We start from the raw sequence: 22,006 nt of genomic DNA, 5'->3' as shown, positions 1-22,006 counted from the left end.
TACAAAACCAAAGATGTCTTGACCTAAAATAAAACATTTTTACGCTTGTGATCTGCATCCACGAGGCTTATACATTTTTACATATTACTATTTTTACATTTTAGTAATAATTTGCGAAATACAATTAGATAATAAAAAAAAAAACGTGAGAATAACTTTCGATTATAAAAAAAGGTAATTACTATTTTATAGTCTTAATCTCAATCCTGTCACAGTGCCGCTCAACTTCAATCGGTGACTATTGGGTCTGTAGATTTTGCGCTCTAGCCTTCCAAGTCGAAAATACATAGAGGAGGGAATGAAGCGCGAATAAAATAAAAAGCGACTGGAAAGACTTTTTTTCTTTTGTTTTTCTTTTCTCCTCCTGATGATAAAGAAATGGAAGCAAATGTGTTCAGGTTGACATGGTCAATCCCTCTACCATCGCCTTCCTCTCTTCCTCAAGTGCGCGCCTTTCACTTTAAGTCCGGGAGGCCAGCCGGTGCAGGTTAGTCCCTACACACTCGCTTTTAACCGTTAAACCGTGTTTACGTGATATTATTTGCTCCTACTTCAACTAAACTGGAAAGCACTTTTGATTTTGGCCCAGTTTTGAGGAGGAGCCAAGCCAAAGAAGAGCCAATTCTTGAAGGATTGCCAAAGGAGTATTATGATGAGCCACTTCTTGAAGGAATGCCAAAGGAGTATTATGACGATGTACGTATGGATTTCTCTCCTTTTAATTGATAAAGTTTTGTGCTTGGTTTTGTTTATTTTTCTGAATCAGATATCGCGATTTGCTAATTCCTTTTCATGGGTCTATTCTTGACTTGTCCTTTTTATCTTCCAAATATTGTATCGTATTGCTATAAATTCTGTGCCAATGAGAAGAAATTTATTGAGAAGAAATTTAATTTTATGTTATAATTACTTTTCATGTATTTTAAGCTTCATAGCCTAAGATTCAATTATAAGTTATAAATCTAGATATTTGTATGTCTTGAAAGTGGTCTGGAAAAATGTTCTGACTATGGAACTTTGCCCTTTTCCGGGTTATAGCGTTAACTTGGAACTTGTGCGTTTAGTCTCGGGTTAACAAAATGAGGAGTTAAGGATGAGAGTTTAGTCTCAATCATTTGTGTAAAACTCAGGGCATTTCATTGCAATACTGCAGTGGCTATTAATGTATAAACAAGTTTGTTGTAATTTGGAATCCATTTGGTTTGTTTAATCACATAATATCAATTCTCTTCTCTCATCCTTTAAAAAGAATTCTTTGAATTATGAATATCTTGCTTGAATAGGTAATCAAACTATTTGTCTTTAAATGGATATTAAGACACTATTTGTGCATGTGCTGCATATTTCTGAAGATATAGTTACTTTCTTATATCATTTAAAAGTTGCCTTTTACAATATACTGGCTAGGAATGGCAAGCCGAACAAAGGAAAAAGTCTAAGGAGTTACAACGCCGCCGCCAAATCGAAGATGAAGAAGAAGAAAGAAAGATTGAAGAGTATCGTGAAATTGGTTTACGGTTGAAGGGATATCCAGAAGAAGATGTTAAGAAAGCAAGAAAATTGGTTTCAAGCTTTATAAGAGCAGAAGAAGAAGTGGAAGAGGTAATCAGCAATCACAAATGAAGAACTGATGTGAATCAGCTGCAATTATTTTTCAATTGAAAAACTTTAGGCTTTAAAATTATGAGAATGTGATAAATTTAAATTATTAATGCCCCTGCATGTAATGTGCATTGTATTCAGACAACTTGAACAAAATGGACCAATAGGTAACTTAGTAGTTAGAACTTCTTCTAGCTTGGCATGGACATTTAGAAACAGTTTGGATTACAGAACTGAGAGAAAAGTATAAATCTATGTTAAGGTAACAAGGAAGAATTTGTTAAGGTTTTCACCTTATTACTTAAGCTGTGGTTCTACAGGTTTTCCATGAGCATCCTTAATGTTCTTTGACTGCATATTCTGGCAACAGGCTATAGTTTTGACTTGGTTCTTGTAGCAGCGGATAGGAATCCTTTTTTGAAAAATGATCCTCCAAAGTGGTTCATGCTTTCTTTGTCATCCTTGTGGAGGATCTTTTTATGTTCTTGGCATTGCGACAATTTATTTTTCTGTTTTCATCCTCAGGAACTTTTCTCAGCATGATGATTTGAGTGAAAATTAAACCTGATGAATGATGAATGTTCTTATCTGTTTTGAACTTGATTTTGTGCAGAAAATTGAGGAAGCTGCAGAGAAAGGAGAACTAAATGAACTTGTTCTAATGGTCATATGGAACCGCCTTGATCTTGCTCGACGTGATGTTAGTGAATTATATCATGCTTATTATCTCTCTAGGAATTGCCATCATAAAAAATTGTTGTTTGGAGATATAACTTATGTAAAGAATGAGATCTCATGAGTGTTAGTGAATGATAACCTGATTTATGTCAAATTTGAGGCCCAGATCATGCTGGTATTAAATATATGTGCATTTTCATGAGTGCTTTCTTGCGTACTGACGCATTGGTCAATTTTTTCCAGGATGAAAAGGATGCTGTTAGAAGCCTTGATCTTTTATACAGAAGGGTTGAGGTATCCTCCAGTTCAGATTACAAGCACCTTCTGGCACGAATCAATTTCATTGTGAAATTTGCTAATTTGTTTTACTTGTCTACATGTCTAAAGAACTTCATAAGAAACTTTATTTTCATGATTGAGCTGCCCTGTGAAGCTGCCAGTCCAGTGTTCTTATGGACTTGATGTTTGGTTTTATATGTTCTTGTCTAGTGGAGTTAGATTGCATTGTTTATATGCTAATACTCTCTTGAGAGTGGGCCATAGTACAATAGTAAGGTTGCTCCTTTGGGGCCACAAGTCAAGAGTCATATGAGAAACAGCTTGTTTATAGAAAAGCAGGGGGAAGGCAGTATAAATAAATAACTGCCCTGGGGATTTAATTCAGGTTTGTTTTGCATGTGTTTTTTTCTGTCTTTTATCTGCTAGTGGTGCCTACTGCACAATATAGTGTGTTTAATTCATTAAAATGGCAGCTGTTGCAGTGTTTTAAACAGTTTTATCATGCACTGGAGTGTTTGAAATAGTTTTATCATTCATTTTTAAGGAGGAAAGATTGATTCCATGTTGTACTTGCATTTCAGATGGAGATTTTGAAACGAGAGGCTACTCCTGCCATGAGATTGCTGAACGATCTTTTGAATATGCATGATGGTTTTGACGATGAAGGATGGCTGAAAGAATGCAAAAAATGCATGATTGATACCTTTCCGCGTGAAGATCCATTCAGCATTCTTGTTCCGGCAGGGTTTGACATTGATAAGGTATGTTATGCTAGGCATATCGCCCCTTAATTTAACATTGCACATAGTTTCTATGTTTCAAACATATTAAATCATTAAAATGGCCAAATTTCTTTTTTCAATCAGCATCAAGGGCCATTGCAACCACCACTAGAAGCAGATGATGTTCTTTTGAGGGTAGATTTTGTAAGGGAGGTTGATGCTTTGCTCCAGGAAGTTCGGCATGAGCCAAGTGAAGAACAGAATATAGAAGGGTTTGATCCTGAATCTGTTGCAAGCAAGCTGAAGCAACAAGAGAAGCAACGAACAATTAGGAAAGTAGAAGCTCTGCTAGACCTAGCTATTAATTTAAAATGGTAACCATGTACTTGGTCCTCCCTTTATTGTTAGAATAGAGCTTTGCTTTATTCATAGAAAATTCTTTCTTGATTGAAGCTGTATATTTTACTATAGTATTTTGAGCCTAACTCCATTTGCCAAGTTTGCTTCTTATTACTCCCATTAACAAGGGAATCTTTTCCCTCGATTGTAAACCACATGACAACCGTCCCTGTTATGTGCAAGCTGCTCATGCACACGTCATTTGTATTTTTTTGCTTCAATTAACAACACTGAAAAGTGAAAACCAGCGAAAGAAAATGAGAAAACAAAGAAAAATTGAAACATATGGATTTGTCATCTTGTGAAAACGGACTCATAGTAAATATACAATAATTGCAAAAGCATCAATTCCTTTGGAAAGAGAATAGTACTTGAAATTTCTTAGTGGCATTATTCTACAAAAGCTCGAATCATATAATTACAAAGTTGGCACTAACAGAAACTGAGCAAGAGGGAAGACACTAACTACCAGTGCTTCTGGCTTCAAACAATATGCAGCTGTGAGATTTCATTCCATAAACAATTAACTCTGCCATCTGCTCAACAACTGGTTCACCATCATTTGAAAAGAAACCTGGGAATGGAAGAGCAGTATCAACCAAACGAAGCCATGTCATTCCTTCAGGAAGCTGGGGTAGAATAACACTCTCTGACTGGTCAGCAGCATTAAAGGCCATGAATAGATTACCAGAAGACTTGGTCCTCAACGTCATTGCCAAGAATTTGCAGGACGGATCTTCCCATCTCGGTGGAGATTGGTCAGTTCCATACCAATCAATATTTTCTTCCTTCAAGAAGTTCCTTTTTTGAAGAACATCACTCCACCGTGTTCTCAATGAACTCAAAAATGAGATGAACTGTGTCATCTGAATACCAAAACCTGTTGACAGTGAATTCCAATCAAAAGGTTTCCTATCACCATATGAAATGGAACCGCCAGAAGATTGACCACACTCATCTCCCATGTTAAGAACAGGAACACCCAATGAAACGTATAGAATAAATAAATAATTACGGATTTGTTTAAGTCGTCTTTCAAGGACAGGAATTTTGTTTGTAGGTCCTTCTTCCCCACAATTCCAACATAACTCTGAGGCTAGTTCATCACTGCTAAAGCTGACCAAGTCTACTAGAGGAAGTCCAGAATTCCTGGCAATAAAATTGAAAGAAAAAGCCGGGCCTCGTCCACTTGAAAAGATGTCTCCACTTCCACAAAGCCGTGTTGCAAGGTCACTAAGAAGACTTTCACCTCTCAAAAAGTTTCTTACATCAGAACGAAATTTTGTATTTATCTCTGCCCATCTTTTCCAATGAGGTAGGCAAATTTCCTCTGGTGTCATGTCTTCAGGGTCCCAGCAATCTGCAATAATTTTGGTATTTGAAAGTAAAGGATCAAAGGCTATTGCTTCAACCAAGGGAGGGCGCGATAAAATTTCACCATGAAACCCTCTCAGTAGAAATGAGGCATTCATGAAACAGAAACCATCAATATGGAACTCAGTCACCCAGTGCCGAAGACTATCTAAAATCATCCGTTGAACAATAGGATAATTACAGTTCAAGGCATTTCTTGACTCTAAATCTACAACTCTATTTGCATAATAATAGGAGAAGTCGTCAATTCCTTGCAGTGCTCCAGCTTCAGCAGTATGAGTGAAAACAACTTCCAGTAAAACCTCTACCCCATTAGCATGCAATTCCTTCACCATCTCCTTCATTGATGTAATGGCAGATATCGAGCCACCAGAAGGCCCATATAGATTCGATGGTGAAAAAAAATGACATGGAAAATATGGCCCTTTTCCCTCATCAAATGGAAATATTGGCTCTAATAAGACTGCATTTACACCAAGATTTTTAAAATGGTTCAACTTCTCTGTCAAACCTGCAAAGGTCCCATCAATATCACTATATAGCTTACTAGACTTGCTTTCAGTGAAATGCTTCACATTCAACCGATAGACAACTAGTTTCTCCATGGCCAAGTTTGGACGAACATCATCTCCCCACTCAAAAGCAGGTACCTCACATAACCGCCCAAGATACTTTGTAGACAAACCAGATCCATCATCTGCTGTACAGTTAACAATGATTCTAGCATAAGGATCCAAAAGAACACGCTCCACATCAACTTTACCTGTTCCCTTGCATCGATAGCCATAACTTGTAAAAGTCCATGCACTTTCCAATGAAGCGTGCCATACATCACCGGATCGATTAACATATGGATCTAGATCAAGCTCTAAAGCAGGTTTGTCTGTTGTAGAGTCATCGTACAAGCATAAAACCACACCTTCAGCATTTCTTGAAAAAAATGCAAAATTCATGGAACCATCATTTGAAAAGGAAAGACCTAGTGGATTTGGATAACCTGAACTAAAACCAATTGGCACACAAAAATTTGTCTGCCTGTGATTCCTGATTTCTAAGCTACTTGAATCACTATTGAACATAGATTTGAGCAGAAATGAGAGATAGATGGGAGTTTGTTTTGCCTCAAACTCCAGTTCAAGTGCAAATCTACCAAAAGAATTCTGTACAAATGGGGTATCCATGGTCCTGGCATCCGGGTCTAAGTGTTGAGAATCCAATGGCATGAAACATGCCGAATCAGATCTATATATCCCCCAAATGAGCGTCAGTTTGTAGTCTCTAGTACTGATATCCAGAGATGAAACCTCAATATAAACAGCATGTTTGCCATTTTTCTTTCTGACAAAAACTTTCACATGACCACCAATTTGTGACCTAAATAGATAAGTTGATACCTTTTTCCACTCATCAACTTCAGTGCTTGTAGAAAACATCCGTTCAGTTTGCTGAATAGGAACCCGCGCCGCAGCAAATGCTCTTGAATGAAGAGTCCAGGGTGGAGTTTTTCCGACATTTTTTGCGATTTCTCCAGCCAAGTGCCTTTTATCTACATCCATTCTCCCAAAGCCCCGTGCGACTCTGTTGGAAGAGATGTAATGTGCAGTGCCTATCAATTTAGATGACTCCACAACTACAAAGTTATAGCAGCATGGCCTTATCATAAGTGATGGAGGAAGAGTTGTCATCTTTGGTCTCTCCTCCGTAAAGACAGATAACTAAAAGCAGCAAGCAAGCTCAACAAAAATCCTTGCAAGCAAGAAGGAGCATGAAGTCTTCTACAAAAATGACATCCTGATTGAAATTACAGAGATTGACTCCATTAAACAAAGATCAGAAATATAAAAACGGTAAACTTCACCCCTTTTTTTTTTCTTTGAGACAAATTTCACCCATTTTGAATCTATTCCAATATATATATATATATTTAAAAAAAGACTAACTAAATAAACTCGGAATTTTACTTGTATCGAGTAACTATCAAATGAATTAATAAACTCCATTCAAAAAAATAATAATAATAATAATAATAATAAACACACAGGAAATTTTTCAAAATTCAAATTTATATATATATCCACAAACATCCATCTGAATAAATCACCTAATTATTGAATTTATAACATTAAGGTTAGAACCATATTAGAAAAATAAAAGAAACCTGATAATCAAATTTTCAAGAGGGGGTGATAAGGAAGAGCCAAGCAGAATGCAAGAAGTTAATGATGAGCATTGTATTATCCAAAATAAGAAAGAAACACAAATAAAATGAATCAAAGCATCAGAGAAAAAAAACCTAGAAGCAAACTCCATTAAAAAAACTGAACTTACATTAATGAATTAGCGATGAACAGGGATGAAGAGAGAGAGAGAGAGAGAGAGTGAGAGTGGGGAGAGTGAGAGTGGAGATGAAAATATCAACTATCATTATCAAGCTAAGAAAATAAGCTGGAACTTGTTCGTTTCTGGATTTTATAGCGCTTTTAAGCACCGCAAAACGCACGCTTATTCTTAAACGGCGACGTTTTCTCAGTTTGATACTTTTATCGTCTGGTTCAGCAATTTCAATTTAATTATTAGGCACTCAAATTTGACTAAATTTACAAATCAAATTCTTTATTGACGAATCTTAATATTTTGTCCGTTAATTTAAAAAATCCTTAAAATGGATCAAATTATTAAATTTGATTCCCAGACGTTAATAAGAAAAGATTCTAAACTTGAAGAAACGATTTAGTGTGACCAAGGTATAATTTAACGACTAGTCGTTTAATATTAGCTCCTGTCGTTCCTTCCCTTCCCACCACCACCTATAATTTTGACACCTGGTAAGTCAAAAACACGCCTTCACAATACTATGCATAAAGAAATTTCAGAAAAAGCAAAGCAAGCTGTATATATTGTAAGCTCTTCTTAATGTTTCTACATGAATTGAAAGAAAAATTAAATATTGTTTGGATACACATATTTGTAATGGGATAAAAAATTTATCTAAATTGAATAACTGTTAGAATGTTTTTCCTAATCTATGCAACTGCAGAATTGGCCTCAGAATTATGTTTACTACTCTTTTGAGTGTTTCTTACTGTTGCAACAAGCGAATTGGTTTCTTCCTCCTCAATGATCCGTCGTGTCTCAACTTCACCACCCTTGAACACTGGGTGTATGTATGCATCCTGAAGATATAGTTTCAAGTTTAGGTTTGGATCTGTAGCTCGTTCAAGTGTATCCCTCACCATTGCTTCCTGTGATTACAATGTCAGATAAGTCATTATCATGCATGCCAACAATCATAGAAATCCTAATTTAAGAGGGAAAAATGGCATCTGGATTATTTAACCCAAGTACTTAATTAAAACATTATCAGGTTCTAAAAATTGCCAGAAGTGCTCCATTAGGTATAACTAAATGATCATGAAGCTAATGTTGGTCCCACCAAATAGTTTGCCCATTCATTGTATTTACTTCATTAATATGTTTTCCGTGCAAAACCCTCCAATTAGACATCATTTAGCTAAATACAACAGTTTAATAATGACCGCCTCGAAAATCCAATATTATCTTAATCATAATTCTAGTCTCAGATTCTTAGAAATACTATCTTTGAATTCCTTGGCATATAATCATTCTTAGAAAGACTTTAAAACATATAATCATTCCTGACCAACCTGTAGTGGGAATTTTACAAATGCAGATTCAAAACGCCCCTTGCAGAGTATGTGGAACCAAATTGTCAGAATAGGAAGTGGGGCAAGTGATGGTGTCAATTCCTTGGCATCCTTTGTGCTCAGCAACCCCAACAAAAGTAGTTGAGATATCATTAAACCAATCATCAGTCGCCGATGCACATCTGGCCAGAATGCACCTCCGCTCTCATATTTTTGGTTATATACATTAATAATCTTGCAATAAGAAGCAAATAACCATAAGCAGGCCCAAACATTTAGATTCCTTGGTGATTCATATGAGAGAATTTCTATAACATTTATAGATCAGACAAATGGTTCTATAAAGTGATATTGTGAGCAAAAGAACTCTTCCCCCAGTTATTGAGCATGAGTAGTATGTTATATAAATTGTGAATAACAGTGTCTAAAAGAACGTATTAGTTTTTGAAAGTAGTGGTAAATCTTCAGAGGACAGGAAATAATTGCTGTTTTCTATGTAGAAATAATAATTATTTCTAGCTTCTGTTCATAGTCTATATTACTCTCAATCTGCTTTCTTGTGCTTATTGTGTCAGAACATGAAACAAAAGAGCCACTTCCATAAGCTACCATACCTGATGGCGAAATACCACGTAGGCAAAGGCAAAGAAGATGATGATGAAAGGAAGAAGTAAAGGTGTCACTGCAGCATAAACAAGTCCCAGCAAGAAATAAAATTGTATTCGAGGTTCATATGTTGCGAAGTCCACACAACCAGGATCCGTTGCTTGATCCCTATCTTGATCTGTCTTAACTAGAAATGTGTTCTTCAAATGGAATATGACTAATGGAACCAATCTGAGGATCTCTGCAGCAACTGCTGCCCAGCCATCCACCATTATATAAGTAATGAAGAAAGTGGCTTTTAGTGGGATCGACACACCAATGGTTTTTGGAATCCTGGAGAGAAGAATAATAATACCTGTTAGGAAGCCCTAAAATCTGACTCCTGCTGCATGGAAAAAACATCTAAAGTAAGTGAGAGTCATTAGGGAAAGTAACATACTCCGTCGCAGACTGATTAAGAAAAGTCTTAAGCTGATCCAATGCTGTTCCCGTTACAATGCTGCCAATGAACACATTAAAAAGTAGAAACAAATGATACTTTGCAGCTGATCTCCTATCCAAAGATGACAGTGATATAAATCCTTCTATTCTGGACATCATCATAAGAATCATTGGAAGTACAATAAGGAATATCTTCAGAGCAAGGCCTGGAAGAATGCCTTGGATTAAAGACTTGACAGATTTCCTGCAAAAAAATTCCCAAGGAAAAAGTTGGAGCACCACATGCTAGGAAACTATAATTCCACACGCATGACAAAGTAAAGAGTTAATCGATCCTATTATTTTTGGCAGCACAGGCATATGAATAGGCTATATTTTCCGGCCATCATTAAGATAAAGAAGCAAAGACATTTAACAAATGAATTTCACATGCTAAGCAAAGCACCAATTTGATCAAGCTCATTGTTGTGCTGCTACTCAAAAATAGTTGTTTGGCATTTATACTCACTTACCTTTTCATCTCATTAGCTCATGGAAAGTTGTATGGCATTTACATCTGTTTCTGAAAAGGTGAATGGTTGCCAATAGATGCATTTTAGGTATTAGTAAGTAATATGAGATTATTTGCTGGTAGAAGATTTTCATCCATAAGGTGGTCAGCTTATGAGATAGTGGATAAGATAGAAAAGTACTTCAAAATGCAATGAGAACATTTTGAAGATATTAGCACTTAAGAAACACAGCTGACTATTACCAAAGTAAGAAATTGAAAAATTTTAAGCATTCAGAAGGAAGGATCAATAAAAAAAAAGAAGAAAAGCTTACGTTTCTATTAAAGGTGTTAGGAAAGGAAAAACCTTCTCTATCCCCTCAATGCTGGCTAGAGACTGTACAAATGCTATAGGAATCATGAAAAAGAAAATTAAGAAAAATAGTCCGACTGCCATTAGTAATCTTCGAATGGTGAGTTCAACGTATGGTATTGCTAGATTATCCCAATATACATCACGAGGCTCAGGAGCCCTTTCAGTCAACCAAATTGTTGGGTTGCTTGTTTGCTGAGTTTGAGCACAGACAGCTGCTCCCCATCGGGATCTGAATGAAACAAATGCTACTGGAACTATAGCGTTTGGATCATTCATAACCTTTTCTCTTTCTCTATCTTCCTGCATGAAAGTGCCATAAATCAGAAGAAAACGAAGAAAATGTTGCTTTGATGCATTTCTTACTTTTATTTTCATTTGACACCCTTCATCTTTTCCTCCGGATAACATTGAATTTTACGAATTTATTTTAGTTTCATGAATAAATACCAAAATTCCCGACTCCTTTTTCTCTCTCTCTTTTTTTTTTTTTCTATTCTCAACTCTTTGATAATCAGAAGGTCATTAGTAGCAAAAGACAAAAGGAAACGAAAATATATTGGAAGTCTGCAGCATCTGTTCAATTCCATGAACATCAAAAAAATTCTGTACTTTAACGCACTAACCCATTTCTAATTCGGTTACCACTCCAGCTCACTTTTTCTCTTTCAATTATCAGCAGTGCCTTCTTTGACAGTTGACTCTTTAACATATTGACATTTCAATCTATCCTTTCCAGTCTCAAAACCTATCCACATGTAAGGCAAAAACGTTTGAGGTGTTCATAGCGTCTCTGTCTCTTTTTGGCAGGTAAGGATTGTGAAAGATCTACCAAGATCAACCCATTCATTAATCACTTGAAGCAAGAGCCATGGGAATTCCACCTCCCTTGAATTAATCAACAGTTTATTCCCAGTAAACTACTGTTAATAAACCATCACCAGTTTCTGTGACAACTGCCACATTTGCATTATGTTAAAATAGACAGAACAAAGACTTCATCCCGTTATTTAATAAGGACCAATTTCAGTGGGTTTCCATCCAAAAAAAAAAAATTTTGCAGACGATGACCCTCTTCGTTGAAATACTATTACAGAAGCAGAAAGATGGATGGAAACACAAGGGTCCGCATAAATTTTTGCCTATGACTGAAACAATAGCCACAGCAGGCGATAAAATAAAAAATATGTAAAAAAAAGATAAACTTAATGATGTCAAAGAAAACATTGAATAATAAATGGACATCAAAAAATGAATCTTCAAAATAGAATATATGAAACTCACTTCTTCACTAAGCTTTCCAATCTCAGCAATATAGAAGTCAATTGCATCGACTGTATCTCCCCAAAGACCCCAGAAACCTGTCTATAGATGGGTAGACATTGATAATTAAAATATACCAGATATTCTATTCAGACATCTTTTACTGAGAAAGAAATGTAGAGCACATAGCTATAACAGATGGTTTACCAGAAAGTACCTTTGTAGTAGGCTTTACAGAAGGATTTCTCTCATATTGGTTCTGGTGGTAAATCAACCAATTCTGCAAACTCTTCTTCTTTGCAACCAAGTTTGCAAGATTATTTGCATTGCGTACTATCTAAGAAATTAAATCAAGCATTGATAAATTATAAAACTCTAGTTGCAATGAAGTTAGAAACTCTTATTGATGCTTCCAAACAGTCCTTAAGTTCAAAGAACCTTCACTCATTAATAATGTTTCAATCCGTGTGAGAGTTCCCTACTTTTGAAATTTTTGCAGCCTTATGTGCTATTTTTTTACCAGTAATTGTTTTAATTGACACATCTTGACGAATATGCATACCTGATGAGTAAGATAATGATCAGGATGATTTACACAAAAGAAATGTTCAACATGCTCCGTGACTGATTCATCAGGATCTGGAGGAATATTCCTCACAAGAACCTGAAATTTTTTTTTATTTTTTTTAACAAGATAGAGTTAGTACCAGAAAGATAAATCAAAATTGATGGTTAAGCAACTTTTATATGGATCGCAACCAATCTTTCATAGACATCAAACATGCATATGGTATGGGGAATAGAAATGTAATCCATTTCTTAAAGTATATTGAATTGAATTTAAATATAGAATATGGAAAGCATGTGAGAACCTTAGTTCTAATTTGATGGTCTCCCATAAGAACCAATAAGGTATAGGAATCTAAAGTAAATATCAACCTGAGCTGGATAAACTATGGTTTTCCAAAAGGATCGTGATACCTATAACTTCTAAACCAAAGAAATAATATATAATTATGCACGCTGAAACAGTAAATACATAATCGAAGAAGAAACAAGCATCACATAACATCAAAAATATTTCATAAACTCACTGTGAAATGGTCAGGACGACGGCTTTCGGATGCTAAAAATTGCAACCTCATTGTAGCTATTTTCTTGTATTCATTGTAGATCACATAGAAAGTCCAAAAGGTGAAGACATATGACATTATAACGTGTGCCCAAAACCTTGAAAGGAGTAGCATAAGATTCTATTAGTTGATAGAAAAATGGATCAAGCGTCTGTAAGTTGAGAATCATTATAATCGACTTTCTAAAACCAACTGGATTACAATCAATAGTTTGAAAATTTTTGTTAGTGTAATTTGACTTGATATCAACACTCTACCAGCTAAGTCCATGATCTTTACTTGAAACCAGCTAAGTGAAATCTTTGGAGACTCTTGATGATGTTCCGATAGATCACAACCCTGTTCTAGAAGCAAGTTTATTAAATAATAGTACAGCTGTGCAGTGCACATTGGTCTATGGCATCTTAATGAGTTAATTGAAGTTTCAATCTAAACATTAAAGCAGCTACACCTAGAAGCATTGTGAAATTATAGAACTTAAATTTCAAGGCTATAATTTGTCCAACAAAATTGAAAGGTTAAAGCAGCATTTTCTCATCTGATGTCAACATTTTCACCTCTTCAATTCTCCATACCTAGAGGCATGTTATTTCCTAAATAATGTAATCAATATTTCCATATCCTTAACAAATGAGAGGTGATAAGTTCCATATTGATCAGAAAATTAAAACACATGAAAATTGGTAGCAATTTATTTCTTACCTTTGGGATCCAGCTGGAATATTTGATATTGACAACTTGTCAATGTCACTGAATGTAAGATCCTTGATTTGTTCCAATGTCTCCCCAGTCCAATTGACAGGAACCAGGACAGCAAAAGCGAGTATAGTAATGGGGACAAATATTTTCAAGCTGCACATTAAAGTCATCATATTAGATGGTTCAGCCAAGCTAAACAACAAAATTACATAGTCCACCTATTGTGCTAAGGAATATATATGCACTTGTCTCAATGCTATTTAAGATAGAATTCAAATTTGGTTTTGAAAATTGAATAGTTGATCTCACACATAAAACATTAAGTTCATTGCTAAAAAGGAACAAAGGCTATGGAAAAATTTGGTAATCATTATGATGCAAGAGGAAACAACTTGCATTTTGGATAAAGCTCTTTTATTTTCATGGTATGTAACCAATCATTTGATAAATTGACAAAAAACGGATACAATATATATATACAGACAAAATTCACAAGAGATAATCCCTAAGAAAGATCTGAACATATACATAATAAGTTCTGCATAAAGATCTTGAATATGTTCAGGATGCAAGGATAAGAAAAAGAGGGAAGAAAATGAATATACCCCAGAAGGTAAATCCGAATATAGACTACAGAATCAAGGCCAGCATGCTCTATAAGCTCTAGTTCTGGCATTCTCAAAGCTGCAGGCATCCAATTCAGAAACCGTATATATGTTCTAATGTCCAAGTTTACAAATTTGGTTACAGCTCCCCTAGAGTGTGTTGGGCTAGCTCTTATCCCTTTACGATACCATTTTGGGAAGTAAACTCTGTCATTAATGGGTTGAAGCCGTAATATTGCAAATGCCAATAGGAATGCGAATGCAGATAGAATATTAACAGCAGCTGAGTAAACAATGTCTTGAAGATTGGCCATTTCTCTCCCTGAACAAGACTAGTGGCAACCTACACTTCAAAGTGGAAAGAAGTGAGAAACATCTACAAGTTTAACTCCAGCTAGCTGGAGCTTGTTATGTCTTAACATAACAATAAATTGCTTAGTTATTAAACTTGGATTACATTCTTGGAAATTTTGCATTGGCACTCAAAGGAATTTTGCTTACCAATTGGCAGAAAATTTAAAAAATCCTAGATAGTAATAATAGCATAAATTGTGTGGATGATGTAAATACATGGCCTATGAAATCATTGTGACTCAGCCGCCCAAATTAATCCTTAAATGGAAAATCTATTACACCAGGTATAAACTCTTTAATTACATAAAAATGTTTAATGAATACAAAAACAAGGTAATTCACCCAAAAAATTGGTTTAATCATTGATAAGGCAATAAATAAATACCTACAATATAAATAAGTAGCCAAATGATCAATGTATCTTCTCCATGAAGTCTGAGAATATTAAAGAAGTTTATTCGGTTCATTCATTCAAATTTCTAGAGAACCAAACAGAAAATTCTCGGAAAACCAATGAGAAACAGAGGGAAAATAGAAAAAATAAGTACCTGTGGCCTTTTTTGCACAAAACTGAATTTGCAGGAACGAAGGGGGAAACGTAGTTCGATCATTTAAGAGGAAGAAAAGAAAAAAAAATAGGGTTTTTAATTTTGCAAGCAGAATTCGTAAACTCTTACCATGTCGATCAATAGGACAGAGAAATGCAAACGGAGGTAAGTTTGGGAATATGGCGGCAAGAAGCACGGAGCCGGTTTGTGAGGCTTGTAACGGTATATATTTGAGAACCATAAGTTGACAAACATTTGAATCCTTTGTTATTATCAATTTGACCCCTTCATTCTTTGCTTATTGTACTCCATGTCGTTAATTGCTAAGTGAATAAATATTTTATCTAATCCAAACGCGTCGTTTTATGCCGAATTAAACAATGAAACATATTTTCATTTTTATTTGCGTCATATTAAATATTATTAACTATATTTTCTTTGTACAAATAAACAAGATTATAATATTCAACAATAACAAGTAATAAAAATGAAAATTATTAAAAGAGAAAAAAAAACTTAAAATAATGTAAATGACAAACAAAATTTTAATATTTTTATATATTTATTTTAATTTTTTAATAACATACTATTGATATGCTTGCAGCAACATGTGGAATGCGATTCCTGATCTTAACGTTGGATGCAATTTCCATGTATTGATAGAATCGTTGTAACGGGAACGGGACAATGGCCGGCAGTTTTGCCGTTTACATCCCGGCTTCAATCAATTGAGGTTGGGAGAGGAGGGGATTTGATGTTCATGCTAATTAACAATTATTTAATAATTAGGCTTATTTTTAATACGAAATTGCATAAACTATTTTATTTGGTTCAATTTATTCATTTTACGTGAATTGCTCAATTTATAGTTATTCGATTTTGAATTAATCACGTATTTTAACATATTCACTGTATATAATATTAATTTCTAAAATCCATATGGAGCTACCACTTTTGGTTCAAAAATGAAAACATTTTTTTTTCTCCTTTTCTCTTCCTTAATATCTACAGTGACTAAGAAAATGAATTAAAGCTTGGATGAGATAATGGATTGACTGAAAAAAAAAAGAAAGTTTGAAAGGTTGGTGTTGGTTTGGGTAACCGTAAATTGTGGGTACGTTAACATTGAATTTTGTCAGGAATATGGCAAAAGAAGCCTGGTGTAATAGTATTTCACTTTGTGATTAAAACTTGAAATTCTACAACAACAATTTTCAGGCAATATGAGTTGGATTTAAGGGTGGACTCCACAAAGTTAGTTATTTTAACAGCATTCAGCTATTTAGCTTTGTTCGGCAACAGTCTTTGAAGTAATATTTAGTGTTTTGATTGAATTAAAATACTGATTTTAATTAATTATGTGTTTTATAATATCGTCACCTTTTGGGGAGGTTCATTTAATATCCAAAAACTGCTCAGCAACAGTTAAACAAGTAGACAATGCTAGGTGAACTAGAAAAGTTTAGATAAAGCCGAATCTCGTTTAGAGTTTGAAGTAGTGTTTCACAAAACGTTGAGTCTGTTCGATAAAATTAGTTGTTGAGTCTGTTCGGTAAAATTAATTGATTTATCAGCTGTTAACTGTTTTTAATAATGTTTAGGTGATAGTTGTTTAGTAATTTTTCATAAACTCTAAAAAACTAAACGTTACATAAATTATACAAGTGAACTTTTTATAAAACATTATATTAATCTCTAAAACTTATTTAAATGTTATGTTATAGAATAATATAAAAAATAACTATTAGCATTCTAAATGCTATTTACTGTGTTGTGAAATATATAGTTTAAAGAACTCGAATCCACAACTTTCTATGAATAAAAAATCCAATTGGTCCACGCTTAATTAGTAGAAGCCATAAGTTTTAAGTTCAACAATTGAAGGATATTTTTATGGACTTGTCCTTTTCCAATTTTATGGGGAGAACAGAACTTGGTGAGTACACATTATCATAACCTCCTCACAAGGGTTACTATGTTGACAAAGTAGAGACACCTTTACTTGTCATTTTTTGGTGAAATTTGGCAGTTGCCACGTTTTTTAAGATAAGGATGAAATTTGGATCATGCAGTAGTGGACATTCAAGGTAGGAATTGCTGTCGTTAGTGTAACGCCCATAATGCATATCGTATCTACCCATGATTGAGGCCACTAGACCGCATTTACGAATTTTTGTTTTTTTCCTAGTCACTCGAAATAAATTCACTTCACTTTTATTTTTTAAATTTATTCAATAAATAAATTAAGAAGAAGAAGGAATAAAAAGATAGAAGCAATCTAATACAAAGTCAAAATTACATAACCTCAACAATGCAAAGGATAAGAATTTCACATCCATAATCTCGAGGAAATAATGACTTCCTTCGCTTTTTCTTAGAAAAAAAAAATAAAAATAAAAGCAAAATCATGTTAGCATTTGAAAGGAGTAATCACCGTTAATAGAGTCGCAGCAGGCCCCACAACCAATATGGCAGTGAGCCGCGAATTCGATCAATTAGTGGGCCCTTGCCTCTTCACCTATGGAGCTCCAACTACCCTCCGTTACCGTCTGATTATTTTCATCAAAGTCGTCACTGCTGTGAACATCATCGTCAAGATCATCGCTGAAATCGTTTTCCTCGCCGTCGTCGTCATCGTCATCTGCGCATGCATCTGCAACTGCACCAGCACCAGCACCAGCACCAGCACGATTATCTTCATCGGAAGACAGCGGCACAAGCCAACAAGTCCCATACAAGTGGCCGTTTAAACATACAAAATACTCCAACCCACCTTCGCGCGAGCCAAGCCGCCTAGACGCGCTTTTCGGCACCAGCTGAGCTGAAGTCATACTCCACACTCGAAACCCGCAGTATGGACATCTAACTTTCGTCTCTAGCTCTACCCGCCGTCCGATTAAGCACGCTCTCGTTCTTGATTTCATAAATCCCTGAAATACCCCTCTGTAAATTCCCAAATCGTCTTCATTATCCCCTGTCGGATGCTCACACGGATCACTCACGTAGAGCAAATCGTCCCGACATTTCTTCGTTAGAAAGCTCCGACCCGATGTTTTGGAAAACCGAGAAGTTTTAACGAAGTGACCTGCTGAAGCTTGACTCACTTTGAAGTTCGGAGTTGACTCACATCCGCAACAATAAAACATAAGCTTCGCAAGCGTTTGCCAACTATCGGCGAAGGGAGCATTAGGAGCACCGTTTGTCAATGTAGCTAACATGCGCGGGGCGCGATAAACACACAGTTCTCGCCATAACAACCGTTTGGCTATAGCACGAAGCTTGCGGTTAACGGAGGCCGTCGCGCAGAGAGAGTGCAGGTCCCATTTTATGGACTCAAAGACTAGGAGGAGAATCCGCTCGTTGAGAATTCCCGACTCATCTGGGTCGGATCCAACATTCGGTGGGTTTGTTCTTAATCTCCTGCTGGCACTCATTAGGAATTTGCTTGACCTATCGGAATGTAATGCTCTTCACACCGTTGTTTATAACTCCAGGCTCTATAGCTAAACGATTGACGCGTGACCAAGACTAAAGGACATGTTTTCCTAAGACAGATGCTTGTTGTGGTGACAAACACGTGTTCTCCTACTATTGGCTAGCTGACGCGTGGTGATGTACAATTGCTTAATTTCCGTGAAAGAGAATCGAGGAATAACGTCAGCGATTGAAATTGAGTCCCGTGGCAGGACACGTGTCGTAGCCCTGATCAGATTGAGAAATATCTTTTACGTGGCTCAAAAATATCTGACGTTTTACGTGGCATCTTTGGAGGCTTTGTTTGGACACTTTAGCACACCTTAAATAACCTTAATACGCTTTTTCTATTATGAAATTTATTACTTTAACCCTTCGTAATTTATCACACCTTACTTTGCTTGTTTGTCAAAAAAAAAAAAAAATTATCACACCTTAAATTTATTAGCATTATTTAATTTTAATTTGTAAGATGAAATTAGTTTTACCTTACCATAGATTTTGGAAAAAAAAAAATTCATTATAAAATTATTTTAATTATATAGTACACAAGCCAAATTTTGAGTTTAGGCCAAATTAATTAAGATAAAGGTTTTATTTTTGGATTAATCAGACAAAATAAAAATAAGCTATTTCTTCTACACTTTAGAAAATAAAATTAAATATTAAAAAAGGTTACAAAACTAATACGCTTTAATAATATTCCAAACTTGTCAATAATCCTACATATTTAATTCAACCAAACAATGAAAAACACAATATGATCATAATTTTTTTATTTTTGATTTTTGATTTTTACATAATTTAGCTACATCCAATTAAATATAAAAAATTACCAATAAGAAAATTCGTAGAAATGAAAAATGAACTAATTGTAAATTACTACGAATCGATTTTTCTTGTTTTTAATTTTTAGTTTTAATTTTTAGTTTTTGATATTTCTTCTATTTATCTTTCAATTTTTTTATGAATTTTATTTTTTTAAAATGTACCAAAATTTTTTTGTTGCTTTATATTGAATAAAATTTAACTTTAATTTAAAAACATTATTTTATTTTTCTCGTAAAATTAAATTGAATTTAGCTGAAATAATCAAGTATTAATTGTAGAGTGGAATTTAAAAAAAAAAACCCATTTTATTAATTTCAAACATGTAAATTATATAAAGCTAAAAATTAAAAATAAACTATAATTAATACTCTCTATCCCACCATGTAATTCGTTTTAGTATGATAATTTTATTTCAAAATATAAGTTCTTTTGAAAGCTGAATGATATTTTTTTAATTTTATCTTATTTATATTAGTAGATATAATATAATGATATAAAGCAGAGTAATAATGTGAGATAAAATGAACTTTTGTTCAAATTATTTTTAATTTTATAAAAATTTAGAAAAATTAATTATTGTTTTAGTATTTATATTGTGGGAGACCAAGTAATAAGTACAATTATCGTAACTAAAAATAAAATGACTAAATTTATTAGACACGTGTCATCCCTCTTCCCTTTTTCATCCTTTTCCTTTAAAAAATTATTAATGCATTTTCCTTTTGGAGCAGCACATGCCACATGGTCGCAGCATGGACCACTAGAAAAAGTAAAAAGAGAATGCGTATGGAAGAGGCAGGAAGCACCGAGACACGAAACTAAATTTTCACAGCACGTGTGATGCACGTACTATTTACCACTTACACAGTGTTTTAAAGAACTGAATCAGAGAAATTTTTCAAAATTTAAAAAATTAAAAATTAAAAACTTAAATCAGTGTAATATTTTTTATTTGATAGAAAACTAAATTTCTGATTTTTTTTTTAAATATTCCTGTAAGTAAAAAATTTTGTGTGCCTTTCAAAATTAAAATTTTTTAGTAAGTTCCATCTTGTACAGAATTTTAAAAATCATTTAAATGAGTTAATAAAATGAAAAAAAAATCTTGAATAGCTCATTTTATATTAAACAAGTAATTAAAATCAATTTAAAATATCTCAAATTGAAAATGATACTATTAGATTTTCATTTTTAATTTGTATAATGTATTTTATACATATTCATGTATACTATTGATTAATAAGGATTCCAAGTTTCATATACCTAATTTTGTAATTATAATTCCTCAAAAAATATAATTCATTCTCATTGATTAAGCAGCGACATAATTTAGTTTTTAACTTTTGATGATACACATATTCATTTATGTTTTTACGCATTTACATAGCACACCAAAGTTAAGAATGTATGCAAAAATTTTCATTTTTTTTGTTTAGTTAGAAATTTTTATTTTATTATAAAAAATTTGAATTAGAATTGCATATGAATATTTAAAATTGAAAGAAATTAAAATTTTATTTTTTTATTTATATTTCTATAATATCTATTGATTTATGTTTATATATTTATTTCTACATTTTTATTTTTTATTTTTTTGCGTTACATAGTTATATTTAACATATTTATTACATTTCATATTTAATATTTTATTTTCCATTTATATATTTTCCTATTTGTATTTATTGTATATTATTCTATTTAATTATATATATGGCACGAATGTGGAAAAAATTTAATCAAATCTAACCGTACAATTTTTAAAATCGAAAGTAGAATCTTTGGGTTGTCAGATCGATGTGGACAAGAGCTTTTGTGTCAATGGATGAGTGGGCGACACATTGAACTGCGTACCAGACACGACGGCAATCAGTTCGACGGGTACAATATCCGCCACTAGATATATTCTTAGCCACTTAAATTCTGCCGCGCGTCCTAATTGCTTAACAACTTTCCTGCACGTGGCAACATATATGTACTGAAGTGATTGTATATTGTACTCCGGGGACACAATTATGCAGGTCAAAAAATCTTCATTCTACACGGTACACGTATACTTTTCTTTTGCAACAGTGGAGTTGCTCCACATGCATTATATATATATATATATATATATATATATATATATATATATATATATATATATATTTATTGTGAATTTAGGTTTTTAAATTATAATCAAATTTCTAGCTACCAGCTCAGGTAGGTAGCTAGAAGTCCACGTCACCGAACTTGGCCATAGTCCAATTTTTAAATAGAGTTGCAATTTATAATTTCTGTTTTTTTTTTTTAATTTTAAAATTTACTAAATGGGAGTGATTTATTAGTGTTTGAAATTTTATATAAATTTATAAAATTTTAATGTATATAAATTTTATTTATAATTTCTTTTTTTTATATAAATTTTAATGTATTTATTTCATTTGTTTTGTTGTTTTAAAATTTACAGAATATTTATTATAAATAGATATGA

The 22,006-nt window shown here is 33.8% G+C and overlaps 4 protein-coding genes across 4 annotated transcripts; 1 reads left to right on the top strand and 3 right to left on the bottom strand.

The window, feature by feature from the left end:
* The first annotated feature begins 207 nt into the window (after positions 1 to 207).
* Positions 208 to 3,779, top strand: PAC (pale cress protein (PAC)). Its single transcript, XM_012236901.4, has 7 exons — positions 208 to 487; positions 590 to 696; positions 1,408 to 1,602; positions 2,216 to 2,302; positions 2,524 to 2,574; positions 3,141 to 3,320; positions 3,426 to 3,779. The coding sequence occupies exons 1-7, from the start codon at positions 379 to 381 to the stop codon at positions 3,657 to 3,659; spliced, it is 963 nt and encodes a 320-aa protein (XP_012092291.1). The 5' UTR covers positions 208 to 378; the 3' UTR covers positions 3,660 to 3,779.
* A 191-nt stretch (positions 3,780 to 3,970) lies between these two features.
* DBE1 (debranching enzyme 1) lies at positions 3,971 to 7,531 on the bottom strand. Its single transcript, XM_012236900.4, has 2 exons — positions 7,383 to 7,531; positions 3,971 to 6,845 (listed from the first exon to the last, which is right to left on the bottom strand). Exon 2 carries the CDS (start codon positions 6,737 to 6,739, stop codon positions 4,142 to 4,144), a length of 2,598 nt encoding a protein of 865 aa, XP_012092290.1. The 5' UTR covers positions 6,740 to 6,845; positions 7,383 to 7,531; the 3' UTR covers positions 3,971 to 4,141.
* A 390-nt stretch (positions 7,532 to 7,921) lies between these two features.
* LOC105650230 (ERD (early-responsive to dehydration stress) family protein) lies at positions 7,922 to 15,434 on the bottom strand. The gene is made up of 12 exons (XM_012237100.4): positions 15,232 to 15,434; positions 14,330 to 14,672; positions 13,728 to 13,877; positions 12,987 to 13,122; positions 12,455 to 12,556; positions 12,110 to 12,229; positions 11,914 to 11,994; positions 10,592 to 10,932; positions 9,765 to 10,010; positions 9,334 to 9,658; positions 8,720 to 8,953; positions 7,922 to 8,296 (listed from the first exon to the last, which is right to left on the bottom strand). Exons 2-12 carry the CDS (start codon positions 14,641 to 14,643, stop codon positions 8,078 to 8,080), a joined length of 2,268 nt encoding a protein of 755 aa, XP_012092490.1. The 5' UTR covers positions 14,644 to 14,672; positions 15,232 to 15,434; the 3' UTR covers positions 7,922 to 8,077.
* A 2,054-nt stretch (positions 15,435 to 17,488) lies between these two features.
* Positions 17,489 to 18,730, bottom strand: EDL3 (EID1-like 3). Its single transcript, XM_012236899.4, has one exon. The coding sequence runs from the start codon at positions 18,663 to 18,665 to the stop codon at positions 17,727 to 17,729; it is 939 nt and encodes a 312-aa protein (XP_012092289.1). The 5' UTR covers positions 18,666 to 18,730; the 3' UTR covers positions 17,489 to 17,726.
* Between the last annotated feature and the right edge of the window lie 3,276 nt (positions 18,731 to 22,006).

The sequence above is a fragment of the Jatropha curcas genome, chromosome 5, assembly GCF_041381405.1.
Source record: "Jatropha curcas cultivar XTBG-Jc1 chromosome 5, XTBG_Jcur_1.0, whole genome shotgun sequence".
NCBI classification, from domain to species: Eukaryota; Viridiplantae; Streptophyta; class Magnoliopsida; order Malpighiales; family Euphorbiaceae; genus Jatropha; species Jatropha curcas.
Note: the sequence above shows the minus strand (reverse complement) of the source record. Positions and strands in the feature narration are given on the sequence as shown.

Coding starts and splice junctions, on each gene's coding strand:
- LOC105650230 (XM_012237100.4), bottom strand. CDS start 14,643: ATGGCCAATCTTCAAGACATTGTTTACTCAGCTGCTGTTAATATTCTA. Junction 13,878..14,329: donor ATTCGGATTTACCTTCTGGG/GTATATTCATTT, acceptor TTTAATGTGCAG/CTTGAAAATATTTGTCCCCA. Junction 8,954..9,333: donor ACGTGGTATTTCGCCATCAG/GTATGGTAGCTT, acceptor TCTTATTGCAAG/ATTATTAATGTATATAACCA.
- EDL3 (XM_012236899.4), bottom strand. CDS start 18,665: ATGAGTGCCAGCAGGAGATTAAGAACAAACCCACCGAATGTTGGATCC.
- PAC (XM_012236901.4), top strand. CDS start 379: ATGGAAGCAAATGTGTTCAGGTTGACATGGTCAATCCCTCTACCATCG. Junction 697..1,407: donor CAAAGGAGTATTATGACGAT/GTACGTATGGAT, acceptor TATACTGGCTAG/GAATGGCAAGCCGAACAAAG. Junction 2,575..3,140: donor TTTTATACAGAAGGGTTGAG/GTATCCTCCAGT, acceptor CTTGCATTTCAG/ATGGAGATTTTGAAACGAGA.
- DBE1 (XM_012236900.4), bottom strand. CDS start 6,739: ATGACAACTCTTCCTCCATCACTTATGATAAGGCCATGCTGCTATAAC.